The sequence below is a fragment of the Salmo salar genome, chromosome 15 (genome assembly GCF_965601325.2).
Source record: "Salmo salar chromosome 15, fSalSal1, whole genome shotgun sequence".
Lineage (NCBI taxonomy): Eukaryota > Metazoa > Chordata > Actinopteri > Salmoniformes > Salmonidae > Salmo > Salmo salar.
Window position 1 is genome coordinate 49,833,506 of NC_138305.1, and position 17,525 is coordinate 49,851,030.

At 43.9% G+C, this 17,525-nt stretch overlaps 1 protein-coding gene across 1 annotated transcript in view; it reads right to left on the bottom strand.

Annotated features, from left to right (window-relative positions):
* The window catches only part of brf1b (BRF1 general transcription factor IIIB subunit b), a 136,426-nt gene that overhangs the window by 44,135 nt on the left and 74,766 nt on the right, over positions 1-17,525 (bottom strand). Inside the window, exons 13-15 of the mRNA XM_014145094.3 lie at positions 2,123-2,184; positions 1,369-1,450; positions 708-760 (exon numbers count right to left, since the gene is read on the bottom strand). Of these exons, the coding sequence (XP_014000569.1) occupies positions 708-760; positions 1,369-1,450; positions 2,123-2,184 (197 nt within the window). The remainder of the gene's footprint in view (positions 1-707; positions 761-1,368; positions 1,451-2,122; positions 2,185-17,525) is intronic.

Below are 17,525 nucleotides of genomic sequence, written 5' to 3' on the forward strand. Positions count from 1 at the left end.
TATAGGGCTCCGGTCAAAATGTGTGCACTATATAGGAAATAGTGCACCATCCGTTCTGTCATACTGAACGCTGTATCAGCACAAGGAAAACACCCATTGCCTTGACCACAATGAGACCCCAACTACTGTGGACTTTGAGCCCCTCCTCCGTAGTTGTGCCGCTAGACGCTGATCTTGGGCCAGTTTTACATCTTCTCTAGTAATGGTTAAGGTTAATATTGGGGGAGAGGAAGCTGATCCTATATCTGTACCTAAGGTTAACTTCACCCCTGAGCATCTGGAATAGGTATCATGTCCTCTCTGCACCTCATTAGGCGGTCTGCTACTCTGCTAGAGTACGGCTAATCCGACCGGGTTGAAAGCGGGCAGATGTGGAGATGGCGTGACAGGTTAGTGCAGGGTTAGCGCACCCCTGCCATAGTAGTCATATTCATATAGTCTCTGGAGCCTCTGCATTGAAACTGAAGACCAGAGCAGAGCACAGGCTGATTTGGCTCAAACTGAAAATATGCGCCAGCTCTAGACAAACAGCTGTTCTGTGTCTGTAGCCAGCCGCGGGACCGAGGAAGGGCCACCTCTACACACACACGTGCACACACACACCAATTCTTGAGCACACAGCTGCAAAAGCATGCACATGAAACGAATGCATATAAAACCCAGACAGACCGAGACACACACACCATATCCACCCTTCGATTCCTTACCTTTTCCTTGTAGGTCCCTTGCTCTTTCTCTTTAGTTATCCTCTCCTCCTTTTCTAAAAAAACAAGATCAAAACAACTGGATATATCCCCTGTACAATAGACAGTAAGGACTGAATAGGTCATTATGTATAGACAATAGTATAGTATAAGTAATTACTGTATTCTGGTACTGATAGAATAGAAGACTTAGCCACAGCTGTATTTCAGAGGGAATAGAAGATGTGTCCCAAAATGGCACCCTATTCCCTATATAGTGCACTACTTTTGACAAGTGCCTTATAGGAGGTAGTACACAATAAAGGGAATAGGGTGTCATTTAGGACACATACTTTTTTTGTGGCCCTAGCTATTAAGCCACTTACAACAAGATAACAGCCTAAGAAATTCCATTGGTTCAACTGGGCGAGGGTGAATTAATATAAATTAACATAAATAAATATATTGAAGGGACGTACAAGTACTTAAATGCTCAACAAAGAGGTTTATGACCATGATGACAGCAGAAAATCTTAAACAAACATTTTTGACCATTGAGGATTGGGAACAATTGGTTCGTTACAGAGCTGGCTAATATGAAAACCTGTTCGGGAACTGTGGATCAATATGAATATGTGAATTTTGAATAGGGCATGAGAGGTTTTGCCTTTGTCTGTTCGCTCACCTTTCTGCTCCCTCAGATATTCCTCATTCTGCTTCATCCACAGATCCGTCTTAACTCTCACTTCTTTGTCGTTGAGGATATACTGCAAGAAGGAAGCGGGAAGTAAGGGTTTTAGTAAGGTGCTACAAGGGTAAAGTGCTAGGGTAGGTAGCACATAGACTAGCAGTTAGAGCGTAGGGCCAGCAATTAAAATGTTGCTAGTTCGAATCCCTGGGGCCAGTTGTACTGTTAGAGGGGCCAGTTACATTAGACGTTATTGTTGTCATATCGTTTTCTTCACTGCATTGCAGGCATTAGCAGGCAAAAGACCATGTTCATAATCATCATCGTTGCCACTTTCTAATAACGGATGTAAAAAAAGAACGATAGCAAAAATTTGTTCCGTTAAAATTATTTCATACTCCACATTTTGGGGGGCCACAAGGGGGTCCAAAATTGTTGTCACAGGAGCCCCCCCCCCCAGGACCGCTAGTGAGTGGGTTAACTGCCTTGTTCAGGGGCAGAACGCCAGATTTTGACCTTGTCAGCTAGGGGATTCGATCTATCAACCTTACGGTTACTAGTCTAACGCTCTAGCCACTAGGTTACCTGCCGCCCCATAACGGCTGGCACTCGGGGGGAATTGGGATATTGAACAACAAAAAAGCTCTCATGTAAGGGACATAAGTAGAGGAAGCTTGTGTTTAAAGCAAAATCATTATGATTTGTGTTAAAAGTATTCTTATCTCAAAAGCACTTAAGAGGAAGAGCATACCCTCTCAATTTCATTATCGTCGATGCCGTCGAGGTCCAATTCCCCGCTCTCCGACTTGCCATCTGAGAAGAGAGACAGAGAACAACACATTTACCAGTCTAATAACAACACTTGTCTTCACATTTTCTGGAAGACAGGGCTCCGTTTAATGTCGTATCAATGGTAGCATTCCAAATGACACCCTATCCCCAATATAGTGCACTAGTTTTGACCATAAGGCTCAGGTCAAAAGTAATGGACTATATAGGGAATAGGGTGGTACTTGGAATGCAGCCAAAGCCTCCTGTTTTCCTGTTTTTAATAAAGAGGGCACAGTTTTTTTTATTTTATTTGACAGGGACTTGATTTCAATGTATCCAGGGGGACGGGGGGAAGGGGCAAAAGGCTTGATTATCTGATAATGATTTCCCCATTTTCTTTTGGTGCCCTCGGAACCTTGCATGCCTTCAGGCGTGACTCTGTGATTACTGCGCAGTCAGGTAATTCATTGGAGAGGGAGGCCATTTTGAAACAGAGAGATAATCTTCTCCGCCTCGCTGGAGTCTGGAGTGTTCAGAGTCTCTGAGACAATGCGATGCTACGCTGTTTAGTATTTACCCATGTTGCATCAATAATGTAGGCGGACCCCGGGCCGCCTTTGTGGTATACTGTAATTGTCGTAACAGGCTTAGCGGTGAGAGCTGAGAGGATTTTGTTTTATTTGGAGAGATTTTGGAATTGTCTTCCACTGCAATGTGTGTTTTGTATTAATCTGCAGCACCCATTATAATGTTGCATATTCAGGCAGATACAAGGGAAATACACAGAGAGCCTGGTATAATGACTGACACCATTACATATTCATATTGTGTGATGCAGTTCATCAATATGCTCACGTTTATCAGTAGCTTAACATGGGTTAAATATGGATATCTGAGTCTGAAATGATTTGGGCAAATTGGGGATATTGATTTACATGGGGTTTTGGTTAGGAAATGCTAATATAAAAAAAAAAAAAGTGTGGATTGCAGACATTCCTTATCCAAAGACTTATTTTAAGGTAAGGAAACAAATATCCCCCTTGTTCAAATGAGAAATTGCATTTGGAGCAGATTAAAATGGCAAATTCTTATTTCAACAAGCTAAGAAATATTGAATTCCAAAGTGCCTATATCCCTCTATGAATAGTTAAAGTCCAAAGGTAGAACTGAGGAAAAAAACTATAGAAAGTTGACTTGTGGCATAAGAGATCTGACCTCTACTTAGCGAAAAAGGATAACAATCTCAAAAGTGATACAGTACAAATACTCTCCATACAGTCCACATACTCTTTACATTGAAGGACTGTATGTGTGACCAGGACACCACTATAACCAAACAACACAAATAGGCCTACCTAAATAAGAATCTAAATAAGAATCTCCTGTCCCCATAGTTCATTTCAGCTCAATAAACTGTCACTAAGCAACGGTTTGTGACAACAGAGCACCTTTCAAAACCAGCAGCGCACAATCTCATTTGACCCATCTTTCTTTTTCAAACTCTTGCAACGGCTTCCATTTCTAAAAGAGGCATCATCCCTGACATTCTTATGCCAGGATCGCTTTCCTCCGTTTCTGAGACTCTCCTGACTTCAAAGACTTATTTTGTGTGATAAAGACAAGGTTTGCTGGATCATTAAGAGCTATGAAAATAACGAGACTGGGATAGTTTAACAGCTTAGCGCAATATCTACTAATAGGGACCTATGCCGTTGTTCTTAAGCAGGTTCGGTAAATGTTGAATGTCGTAATGGTAGACTTAGGGAGATGACATCATCATAAACACTGGGGAAACTTCCTGGTTTAGAAGCTCTTTTTGGGAAGAGCCATATGTTATTTAGATGTGGGCCTATAAGGTATAAGACACCTTCTTCGCTACATAAGTAGCCACGTAGCATAGATCTCAATTGATAGCTTTGCAACAGAAACAGGCAACCAGAAACGAGCATTCAAAAGAATAAGCCGTGTGTGCCAAGCTGCCAAGAAGATCAAGGGAAAGCCTGAGAACGGGGTTGGTGGAAACCCATCATGAGAAATAGCAGCCTAGATATGGGTCACAATCTGTCAGCCATCTTAGTGCCTTCATTATGCTGTCATTTGGGGGGTTTGGATGGGACACTGCAACGACTGATACAGGACGTCGTACTGTGATGAAAATAGCAGTTGTGGGGGACAGAGAAAGAGAGAAACAAAGAGAGAGAGACTGTGTGTGAGAGTGTGAGAGAGAGAGAGAGAGAGAGAGAGAGAGAGAGAGAGAGAGAGAGAGAGAGAGAGAGAGAACGAGAGAGAGAGATTAATTTACAGATCTGGGGATTATCTATCCATGTGTCACTGTGAATTTCAATCCAAATGACACAGCAATATAGAGTCTCCTTGGTGACAGATCTAGTCACAGGCAGCTACCATCTTTGGACTGTGCTTCCATGTATAACGGCAACAAAGCTGCCATACCTCAGACTCTCTAACGTTCTGTATGTTCAATCAATTCCATTGTGTATTCCATTCAATTACATTATTTTCAATTAACTTCCAATTCAATGGAGGGCGAGAGAGAGAGAGAGAGAGAGAGAGAGAGAGAGCGAGCGACAGAGAGAGAGACAGAGAGAGAGACAGAGACAGAGAGACAGAGACAGAGAGAGAGAAACCCAAAGACAGACATGAAAAGAGAAGTGCAAGGGGTCAATAAAAAGCAGAGCAGAGCAAGATTGTTTCCAGCATATATTTCCAGCATATTGGCAGGGGGGCCCCAGTGGCCAGATTGTCTGTTGGGTAAGATTGGAGTTGGGGCTGCCAGTAAGCGTTAGCCACAAATGCACACAGGCACAGAAATGACTCCCTGCACGTTCAGGGGCCGTCTTGGGGTCAACAACAAGGCAGTACAGAGCTGCACAGACACAGGGCTATGTAGCGTGCAGATAGGAATACAGTGTGTGTGTGTGTGTGTGTGTGTGTGACTGTGTGTGGACTGCTTGCTCGGAGTGAGGAGTGGAACTGATATTTCCAATATTCGAACATTGATGGTGAGAAAGTTCCAAAGGGTAAAGACTTTAATAGCGAGAACCTGGTTACCGAGATTTACCGCCCAAACCCACTCCTGTTTCCTGGGATTAATAAATGTTCATTTTTATGACCTTTTATTTATTCCGGGTAGCCCAATTGAGACCAGTGTCTCTTTCCCAATGGTGACCTAAGTACAAACATTTTCTCACAAACAGGAAGATGATAAATGTACATTACAAATAAAACAAGAAGAATAAAAATAACAACAAGGCACAACCTCAACACCACAATTTCTACAAATAAACCACTACAATCAATCGAAACAACTGCAATTAATTCATTCAACACCAGAGTCCTAAACTGCACCAGGGAATTAAGATGCAAGGATTTTTTGAGGTTATTTCAACATTGGGGGGAACTAAAACTAAAGGAGGATTTAGCTAAATGGTTGAGACCAGAGGGACCTAAATAGTTAACCAATCCTTCAAGCAGGTTTGGTAGCTCATTCTTTTATACGTTAGAAACAAAGTTAAGTAAACTGGAATCTTGAGTAGAAGTGATCTACGGGACTTTAAAGAGGACCAGCCAACCTTTTGATACAGGATGCAGTGGTGAGTATTAAAACGGTCACCTGTGATAAAGCGAAGGGCGCTATGGTAGACGGCATCCAAAGGTTTAAGAGTAGTGGCTGCTGCAAACTGGTAAATGGTGTCACCATAGTCAAGAACTAGCAGGAAAGTTGACTGTACAATCTGCTTCCTGCTATTTACGGAGAGGCAAGATCTACTTCTAGCTCATCCATATATATTTTTTAAACATTAATTCTTTGTCAATCCAAATGCTCAGATATTTATAGGAGGGAACCAGATCGATGGGAGAACCATCCAATGAATAAATATGTAGTCCATCTGAAACTTTTTTGTAAGAATTGGAGAACAACATATATTTAGTCTTACCTGCATTAAGTACAAGTTCTAAACAAACCAGGGCTTTCTGTAAGGCAACAAAGTCACATTGCAGCACTAACATAGCCTGGTCAACAGTTGGGGTAATGGCATACATATCAGTGTCGTCTGCATAACAGATAGACCAATATTATTTATTAAATTGTAAAGAGAACAGGCCTCAGTCCCGACCCCTGCGGTAAAAAATGTCGTAATATCCAGGAAACTAGACTTGACACCATCAGAAATCACGTATTGAGTCCTATCTGACAGACGATTCTCAAACCACATGCAAGAAGCCTGATCCAGGCTATTTCACTCAACCTTTGAATGAGAGTGTTTTGGTCAACAGTGTCAAAGGCCTCGGAAAGGTCTATAAATAAGGCAGCACAATGATTTTTATGATCTAAACAATTCAAAACATCATGTAAAACAAGCGTAGCAGCTGAAATGGTGTCCAGGTCTAAAACTGAATTGGTGCACATTAAGAATAGAGTGAGAAGTTAAAAAAATTCTTAGCTGACAGTTGGCCAGGGATTCTAAAACTTTGGAAAGACAAGATAATTTGGAGATTGGACAGTAGTTATCTAAGTCAGAAGGATCTCCTCCTTTATGTAGGGGGAGGACATGTGCTGCTTTCCAGATTTTAGGGATAACACTAGCCTTCCCTGTAGCTCAGTTGGTAGAGCATGGTGTTTGCAACGCCAGGGTTGTGGGTTTGATTCCCACGGGGGGCCAGTACGGGGAAAACAAAACAAAAAAACAATGTATGCATTCACTACTGTAAGTTGCTCTGGATAAGAGCGTCTGCTAAATGACTAAAATGTAAATGTAGAAACAATAGTCAAGTAAAAAATATGGGTCAATGGTTCTACAATGAGTGCTGCAGTAAAAAGGGATTAAGTGAGTCAGCGCATATGGATTTTTTAAAAACATCAATCTTTAGCAAAGCACTTACTACACATCATAGATATCAAGTAGATGAAATGAAAATAAAGTATGTGAGTCTGTTAGTGCATCATTCTCTACAATCTGTTCTGAGGTGACTAGAGGACTCTCTAGTAGAATGATATGAATTTTTAGAGATTATCCTTTCAAATACGTTGCCAGCTGAAGCAAAATGCACTACAAATGTACATTTTGTTTAGTATGGGACCAGAGGCTGTCAAAATCTGCTGGGGCAAGAAGGGGGTGTAGTTTTGTTTGAAAGATTTGACCACTTTCCTGAAGTTAGCTGGATTACCACCACTCTCCGATACACAATTAAATAAATATGTTGATTTTGCTTTTCTAACCAGATATAGAGATTTATTTTTCAATTGTCTGAAGGACTGCCAATCTGATGTAGAATCAGTCAGTCTAGCGTTAGCCCAAACTAAATGTTTTTCCTGTAATTTCAGACAATTTATGCGTGAACCAAGGATTAGAACTGTTTTCACCCTTAGCATTTTGTGCGGTGCATGTTCATCTGCAACATCTCTTATGCAGGCAATGGGACAATGGTAACTGAACTGATATATCCCATTGGCTGTAAACTCATGAGGGGTAGTTCTAAGAATAATATCGAAGAGAGAAGATTTTTCAGGGTGTTTAAAGTTGGGGAGAGTTGGTTTAGTTATCAGCCGAGTTAGATTTAGATCAGTACAAATATCTTTAAACCCATCAGATACTGGAATCAACCAATCCAGATTAACATTTAACATTAACATTTAACAGATTAAGATCGACCATTATTAATAATTTGGATTTAGCATAGTTAGACAGCATGTCACACAATTTGATCAGAGCATAAATTATAATACATTATTTCTATGAACAGCATGATGTGAAATGGAACTGTTCAATGATATGCGATGTCTAAATCTGGCTTCTCTACAACCTCTGCTCTACTATCTGCATGATCAGTCATCAACGCTCTGCGTGGGGACAGACAGCTCATCTCAGTATAGAATGCAGTTCACAATGCATGTATCATCTCATCAGCTGGAAGCTTTTCTTCTTGTGACAGGTACATTTGCTGCAGAATAGCCTATGCTACAGTAAAATTAGGACTAATACAGTGCATTCGGAAAGTATTCACACCCCTTGACTTTTCCCACATTTTGTTACATTACAGCCTTATTCTAAAATGCATTACAGTGATTTTCCCTTAGCAATCTACACGCAATACCCCATAATGACAAAGCAAAAACCAGGTTTTTAGAAATGTTTGCACATTTTTTTTAAGAAATCTGTTGAAATATCACATTTACATAAGTATTCAGACCCTTTACTCAGTACTTTGTTGAAGCACCTTTAGCAGCGATTACAGCCTCCAGTCTTCTTGGGTATGACGCTACAAGCTTGGCACACCTGTATTTGTGGAGTTTCTCCCATTCTTCTCTGCAGATCCTCTCAAGTTCTGCCAGGTTGGATGGAGAGCGTCGCTGCACAGCTATTTTCAGGTCTCTCAAGAGATGTTAGATCGGGTTCAAGTCCAGGCTCTGGCTGGGCCACCCAAAGACATTCAGAGACTTGTCCCAAAGCCACTCTTGTGTTGTCTTGGCTGTGTGCTTAGGGTCATTGTCCTGTTGGAAAGTGAACCTTCGCTCCAGTCTGAGGTCCTGAGCGCTCTGGAGCAGGTTTTCACCAAGGATCTCTCTGTACTTTGCTCCATTCATCTTTCCCACGATCCTGACTAGTCTCCCAGTCCCTGCCACTGAAAAACATCTCCACAGCATGAAGCTGCCACCACTACCTCAGCATATGTGGGAGCTCCTTCAAGACCGTTGGAAAAGCATTCCTCATGAAGCTGGTTGAGAGAATGCCAAGTGTGTGCAAAGCTGTCATCAAGGCAAAGGGTGGCTACTTATATTATGATTTGTTTAACACTTTTTTGGTTACTACATGATTCCATATGTGTTATTTCATAGTTTTGATGTCTTCACTATTATTCTACAATGTATAAAATAGTGAAAATAAAGAAAAACCCTTGAATGAGTAGGTGTTGTAGGCGCTGCGCCCCCCCGCCAACCCCTTCGTGCCCCCTACGACAGTTTGGGAATCACTGAGCTAGGTACTACCACTAACCAAGACAAGGGAACAGCCTAGCCTGATCCCAGAACTGTTTATGTTCATGCCTTATCCATGCTGCCATTCAAGCCAAAGAAGGAGTGGCAAGGAGTGGCATGATAGCACCCAGGCTAGGAACAGGCCGCATTAGAACAGGCCTACAGTAAGGCTACCTATTCGACAGTCAGCATATTTCAAGGAAGAGTGTGCTCCAGCTACAGCTGTACACTTGACTGAGCATTGTCCCAAATTACATAACAAATTATGTAAATAATTATGAATTATACATGAATCAGCCTTGGCACTCCTGTCGTAACTAACAAACGCACACACACAGACAAACAAACACACAGACACACACGTGAATATAATTAGCCTAAATATGATTAAAATAATACAAATATCCCCCAAATTTACCAAAACGTGTTATGATATTACGTTTGCAGCAAATTGCCTAGTAATGGTTATAAGAGCTATAAGAGCTCGTTTCACCTCAAAGAACACAGAGTGAAATATTAGCGGAGAGCGGATCATGGTGTATTTTTTATTTTTACCTTTGTTTAACCAGGTAAGCAAGTTGAGAACAAGTTCTCATTTACAACTGTGACCTGGCCAAGATAAAGAAAAGCAGTTTGACACATACAACAACACAGAGTTACACATGGAGTAAAACAAACATAAAGTCAATAATACAGTACAAAAACAAGTCTATATACAATGTGAGCAAATGAGGTGAGATAAGGGAGGTAAAGGCAATAAAAAGGCTGCGGTGGCGAAGTAAATACAATATAGCAATTAAAAACACTGGAATTGTAGATTTGCAGTAGGTGAATGTGCAAAGTAGAAAGTAGAAATACTGGGGTGCAAGGGAGCAAAATAAATAAATAAATACAGTAGGGGATGAGGTAATTGTTTGGGCTATTTATAGATGGGCAATGTACAGCTGCAGTGATCTGTGAGCTGCTCTGACAGCTGGTGCTTAAAGCTGGTGAGGGAGATAAGTGTTTCCAGTTTCAGAGTTTTTTGTAGTTCGTTCCAGTCATTGGCAGCAGAGAACTGGAAGGAGAGGCGGCCAAAGGAGGAATTGGCCCTGGGGGTGACCAGTGAAATACACCTGCTGGAGCGCGTGCTACGGGTGGGTGCTGCTATGGTGAAGAGCGAGCTGAGATAAGGCGGGACTTTACCTAGCAGGGTCTTGTAGATGACCTGGAACCAGTGGAATTGGCGACGAGTATGAAGCGAGGGCCAGCCAACGAGAGCATACAGGTCGCAGTGGTGGGTAGTATATGGGGCTTTGGTGACAAAACGGATGGATCGGTAGGATGGTCAGTTTTATGAAGGTATGATTGGCAGCATGAGTGAAGGATGCTTTGTTGCGAAATAGGAAGCCAATTCTAGATTTAACTTTGGATTGGAGATGTTTGATGTGAGTGATGCTGGGCGGGCGGGCAGGTGTAGGCAGCAATCGGTTGAAGAGCATGCATTTAGTTTTACTTGTATTTAAGAGCAGTTGGAGGCCACGGAAGGAGAGCTGTATGGCATTGAAGCTCGTCTGGAGGGTAGTTAACACAGTGTCCAAAGAAGGGCCAGTAGTATACAGAATGGTGTCGTCTGCGTAGAGGTGGATCAGAGACTCACCAGCAGCAAGAGCGACATCATTGATGTATACAGAGAAAAGAGTTGGCCCACGATTTGAACCCTGTGGCACCCCCATAGAGACTGCAAGAGGCCCAGACAACAGGCCCTCCGATTTGACACACTGAACTCTATCGGAAAAGTAGTTGGTGAACCAGGCGAGGCAATCATTTGAGAAACCGAGGCTGTTGAGTCTGCTGATGAGGATGTGGTGATTGACAGAGTCGAAAGCCTTGGCCAGGTTAATGAATACGGCTGCACAGTAATGTTTCTTATCGATGGCGGTTAAGATATCGTTTAGGACCTTGAGCGTGGCTGAGGTGCACCCATGACCAGCTCTGAAACCAGATTGCATAGTGGAGAAGGTACGGTGGGATTCGAAATGGTCGGTAATCTGTTTGTTAACTTGGCTTTCGAAGACCTTAGAAAGGCAGGGAAGGATAGATATAGGTCTGTAGCAGTTTGGGTCTGGAGTGTCCCCCCCTTTGAAGAGGGGGATGACCGCAGCTGCTTTCCAATCTTTGGGAATCTCAGACGACACGAAAGAGAGGTTGAACAGGCTAGTAATAGGGGTTGCAACAATTTCGGCAGATAATTTTAGAAAGAAAGGGTCCAGATTATCTAGCCCGGCTGATTTGTAGGGGTCCAGATTTTGCAGCTCTTTCAGAACATCAGCTGACTGGATTTGGGAGAAGGAGAAATGGGGAAGGCTTGGGCGAGTTGCTGTGGGGGGTGCAGTGCTGTTGACCAGGGTAGGGGTAGCCAGGTGGAAAGCATGGCCAGCCATAGAAAAATGCTTATTGAAATTCTCAATTATAGTGGATTTATCGGTGGTGACAGGTTCCTATCCTCAGTGCAGTGGGCAGCTGGGAGGAGGTGCTCTTATTCTCCATGGACTTTACAGTGTCCCAGAACTTTTTGGAGTTTGTGTTGCAGGAATAGGGCATCAAGGGATAAGGTATATGAGTGCAAGTTTATGTGTGTGGGAGAATGTGTGTGTGTGTGTGTGTGTGTGTGTGTGTGTGTGTGTGTGTGTGTGTGTGTGTGTGTGTGTGTGTGTGTGTGTGTGTGTGTGTGTGTGTGTGTGTGTGTGGTAGTCTGTAGGCCATAAGATCATTTCAGGCTACAAGCTGTTTAAAACGTGTGTTGGGAACAGAGCGTAAGATATGTGTGTATCTACCATATGTGTGTGTATGGGAAGGGATGTTAGTGAGTGCATACGCATGCACGAACGCATACACAGTGTAAGATAACAGTACACTCCTGCTCTACACAAAGGTAAAATTAAGCCATTCTCAATCTCATTTAGCAACGTAAAACATTGAGTGCAATCCTACATAATAGCATTGGAATATAAGAGGAACACTGCTTTTGGGCTATACAAGGATAGATCTGCCGAACAGAAATGTGTAGAAACATTTTAGTCATTTAGCAGACACTTTTATCCAGGGTGATTTACAGTTAGTGTATTCATCTTAAAACAGCTAGGTGGGACAACCACATCTCACAGTCATAGTAAGTACATTTTTCCTCAACAAAGTAGCTATCAGCAAAATAAGAGCTAGTAAGAGGGAAAAGACTCAAGCGCAAGTGTTAGTTCACGAAAGGCTTTATTACATTTTTTTGGGGAGGGTTGAGGAGGGAGTGCGAGGGTGGGTGCTGTTGGATTATTTAAGATACTCGTTCTGATGTTTTCGGAAGATGGGCAGGGACTCTGCTGTCCTAGCTGGTTCCACAATTGGGGTGCCAGGACAGAGCTTGGACTGGGCTGAGCGGGAGCTGCCCTGCTGTAGGGTTGGGAAGGTCAAGAGACCAGAGGTGGCAGAATGGAGTACTCGCGTTGGGTGTAGGGTTTGAGTAGAGCCTGAAGGTATAGGGAGGGGAAGTTCCTTTTGCTGCTCTGTAGGCAAGTACCATGGTCTTGTTGTGGATGTAATCTTCGACTGGAAGCCAGTGGAGTGCGCGGAGGAGTGGGGTGACATGGGAACACACAAACATTATAGAAACATTGGACTAATGACTTCCAGAGGAATCCTATTCTATTCACATTGGGCAAATATTATGATATCATATCGCATTGCATTATACAACTACATAAAAATAAGTGTTGCATCAGATCGGCAGATGGCTATTGTCACGCCCTGACCCGAGAGAGCCGTTTTATGTCTCTATTTAGGTTTGGTCAGGGTGTGATTTGGGTGGGCATTCTATGTCTGTGGTTCTATGTTTGGGATTGCTTTGTTTCGGCCGGGTATGGCTCCCAATCAGGAACAGCTGTACATCGTTGTTGCTGATTGGGAGTCATACTTAGGCAGCCTGTTTTTCCTTTGGGTTTTGTGGGTAGCTATTTTCCTGTTTAGTTTTGTTAACCTGACAGAACTGTTGCTGGTCGTTTTTTGGTTTATTTTTGTATAGTGTTCATTCGGTCTATTAAAATCATTCACGATGAACACATCCTCCGCTGCACCTTGGTCTCATTTTGACGTCGGCCGTTACAGATTCACCCACCATAAACGGACCAAGCAGCGTGAGAGGAAGGAACAGAGGGTTCAGGATTCCTGGACGTGGGAGGAATTACTGGACGGAAAGGGACCATGGAGTCAAGCTGGGGAATATCGCCGCCCGAAAGAGGAGCTGGAGGCAGCGAAAGCTGAGAGTTGGTGGTATGAGGAAAGGGACCGCAACAGGCACGAGAGGCAGCCGGGGGGGGGGGGGGGGGCACACGGGAAATGTGGCAGAGCCAGGATGGAATTCTGGGCCAACTTCCCGTGCTTACAGGAGGCAGCGTAGTACTGGTTAGGCACCGTGTTATGCGGTAAAGCGCACGGTGTCCCCAGTACGCGTTGATAGCCCGGAGCGCTACATGCCAGCCCCCCGCAAGTGCCATGCAAGAGTGGGCATCGAGCCAGGACGGATTGTGCCAGCTCAGCGCATCTGGTCTCCAGTGCGCCGTTTCGGTCCAGGCTATCCTGCGCCGGCTCTGCGCACTGTGTCTCCAGGGCGCTGGGGGGGCTCAGTTCGTCCTATGCCTGCGCTCCGCCCGTGCCGGGCTAGAGTGGCCATTCAGCCTGGAGTAGGGGTGTCAAGCCTACGCACCAGAACTCGAGTGCTCCCCCACAGCCCGGTCTATCCTGTGCCTCCTCCTCGGACCAGGCCTCCAGTGGGTCTCCCCATCCTGGTCTATCCTGTGCCTCCTCCTCGGACCAGGTCTCCAGTGGGTCTCCCCATCCTGGTCTATCCTGTGCCTCCTCCTCGGACCAGGCCTCCAGTGGGTCTCCCGATCCTGGTCTATCCTGTGCCTCCTCCTCGGACCAGGCCTCCAGTGGGTCTCCCCAGTCCGGAGCAGCCAGAGCCGCCCGCCAGCCCGGAACCGCCAGAGCCGCCCGCCAGTCCGGAGCCGCCAGAGCCGCCCGCCAGTCCGGAGCCGCCAGAGTCGCCCGCCAGCCGGGCGCAGCCAGAGTCGCCCGCCAGCCGGGCGCAGCCAGAGTCGCCCTCCAGTCCGGGGCCCGCTGCGAGGGTCCCCAGTCCGTGGTCGGCGGCAGGAGATCACGGTCTAGGGGAGCCAGTGAAGTGGGGTGAGCCAGTGGTGTCTGCGTCCCGCTCCAGAGCCTCCACCGCGGAGAAATGCCCACCCAGAGCCTCCCCTATAGGTTCAGGTTTTGCGGCCGGAGTCCGCACCTTTGGGGGGGGGGGGGGGGTACTGTCACGCCCTGACCCGAGAGAACCGTTTTATGTCTCTATTTAGGTTTGGTCAGGGTGTGATTTGGGTGGGCATTCTATGTCTGTGGTTCTATGTTTGGGATTGCTTTGTTTCGGCCGGGTATGGCTCCCAATCAGGAACAGCTGTACATCATTGTTGCTGATTGGGAGTCATACTTAGGCAGCCTGTTTTTCCTTTGGGTTTTGTGGGTAGCTATTTTCCTGTTTAGTTTTGTTAACCTGACAGAACTGTTGCTGGTCGTTTTTTGGTTTATTTTTGTATAGTGTTCATTCGGTCTATTAAAATCATTCACGATGAACACATCCTCCGCTGCACCTTGGTCTCATTTTGACGACGGCCGTTACAGCTATATATGACGCATTTCAGGAAGCTAGGCGTATGTCGCACGTCACTACTTCACAAGAGAGACATTTCAACGTATTTTTTTAAATTAATCAATTTCTCTTTTGTGATGAAATGCCTTCGTGAACATGTGAACTTTCATGTGCCTTTTTTTAGCAACGGTCAGTGTGAACCGGAGTGACTTGACACAATGCTGGCCAAACAAGATGTATACTGAACAAAAATATAAACGCAACTTTCAAAAATTCCAACGATTCTCCTGAGTTACAGTTCATATAAGGAAATCTGCAGATTGAAAACAATTAATTTCGTCCTAATCTATAGATTTCACATGACTATGCAGTGGCACAGCCATGGGTGGGCCTGGGAGGGCATAGGCCCACCCACTGGAGGGGCCCAGCCATTCAGAATTAGTTTTTCCCAACAAAAGGGCTTTATTACAGACAGAAATACTCCTCAGTTTCATCAGCTATCCGGGTGGTCTCAGACGATCCCGCAGGTGAAGAAGTCAGATGTGGAGGTCCTGGGCTGGCATGGTTACACGTGGTCTACAGGTGTGAGGCCGGTTGGACCTACTGCCAAATTCTCTAAAATGATGTTGGAGGCAGATGGTAGAGAAATTAACATTAGATTCTCTGGCAAAAGCTCTGGTGGATATTGCTGCAGTCAGTATGCCAATTGCACGCTCTCTCAAAACTTGAGACATCTGTGGCATTGTGTTGTGTGACAAAACTGCACAGTTTAGAGTGGCCTTTTATTGTCCCCAGCCCAAGGTACACCTGTGTAATGATCATGATGTTTGATCAGCTTCTTGATAGGCCACACCTGTCAGGTGGATGGATTATCTTGTCAAAAGTTCTGGGATCTTTTATTTCAGCTCATGAAACATGAGACCAACACTTTACATGTTGCGTTTATATTTTTGTTCAGTATAGCTATAAACAAAACTTAAATGGTTAAAAAGTTAAATGGTTCCTGTCTGCCGTGAAGTGTTCATCCATGTATACTGGGAAGAGTCTAGCTACATTTTCAGATATTATACGTTTCTAATTTTGTCAGAAAGTCGTTTTCATTGCAAGTTAAAGCCTACTGTGAGCAAGCTAGCGAACGTTAGCTTGCTTGCTGGCTCACTAGCTAACGTTACGTGTATGATCTGTGTAGTAATATTATTTGAATCAGAAATCCAATTGTATTTCTAGTTATAGCCTAATGTTAGCTAGCTAACATTGAACCTAGTTGGTTAGCTGTAGCTACATGCAGATTCATACTACAGCTATGACAATGTTTGTTTTTTAGTAGTATGATTTGGGATTATGCCGGTTCATTGTTTAGCTAGCTAGCTAGCTACATGTCTAAACAAAAGACTGCACTTCGCCAGATGATTACATGACTATCAAGTTAACCAGGTGTGTCTGGGGGTGATTACGGCCATCTATTGCATTTCATGAAAATGTGTACATGTCTATAGACAATAGTGACCCATCCACTTCGATGAGGGGTGGTTATAGCATTTATTTCGCATGACCCATCAATTTAGATAAGTGTGTCAGGTAAACATCATCTAATAATTATAAAATATTTATAAAATATTTTTATCTGGACACTTTCTGTTTTTGATATTCCTACCATGCAAGTAACCATTTCACTGTACCGTTTACAACCTCTGTATCCTGTTCATGTGACAAATAAACATAGATTTTATTATATATAGTGTGTGTTTAGCAGAGACAGTAATGTGAAGAACAACATGACCTGCACCAAAGTCAGATTATGATATACAGTGCCTTCGGAAAGTATTCAGACCTATTTACTATTTCCACATTTTATTACGTTACAGCCTTATTCTAAAATTTATAAAATAAATACAAATCCTCAGCAATCTAACCCATAATGACAAAGCTGAAACATGTTTTTAGAAATTTTTGTAAATGTATTAAAAATATAAAAATAGAAATACCTTATTTACATAAGTATTCAGACCCTTTGCTATGAGACTCGAAATTGAGCTCAGGTGCATCCTGTTTCCATTGAACATCCTTCAGATGTTTCTACAATTTGATTGGAGCCCACCTGTGTAAATTCAATTGATTGGACATGATTTGGAAAGTCCAACACCTGTCTATATAAGGTCCCACAGTTGACAGTGCATGTCAGAAAAAAACCAAGCCATGAGGTCGAAGGATTTGTCCATAGAGCTCCAGGACAGGATTGTGTAGAGGCACAGATCTAGGGAAGGGTACCAAAACATTTCTGCAGCTTTGAAGGTCCCCAAGAACACAGTGGACTAAATAATGTTTTAAATGGAAGAAGTTTGGAACCACCAAGACTCTTCCTAGAGCTGGCCGCCCAGCCAAACTGAGCAATCGGGGGAGAAGGGCCTTGGTCAGGGAGGTGACCAAGAACCCAATGGTCACTCTGACAGCGCTCTAGTTCCTCTGTGGTGATGAGAGAACCTTACAGAAGGAAAACCATTTCTGCAACACTCTACCAATCAGGCCTTTATAGTACGTGGCCAGAAGGAAGCCACTCCTCTGTAAAAGGCACATGACAGCCCACTTGGAGTTTGCCAAAGGGCACCTAAAGACTCTCAGACCATGAGAAAATCTCAGACTATGAGATTCTCTGGTCTGATGAAACCAATATTGAAGTCTTTGGCCTGAATGCCAAGCGTCATGTCTGGAGGAAACCTG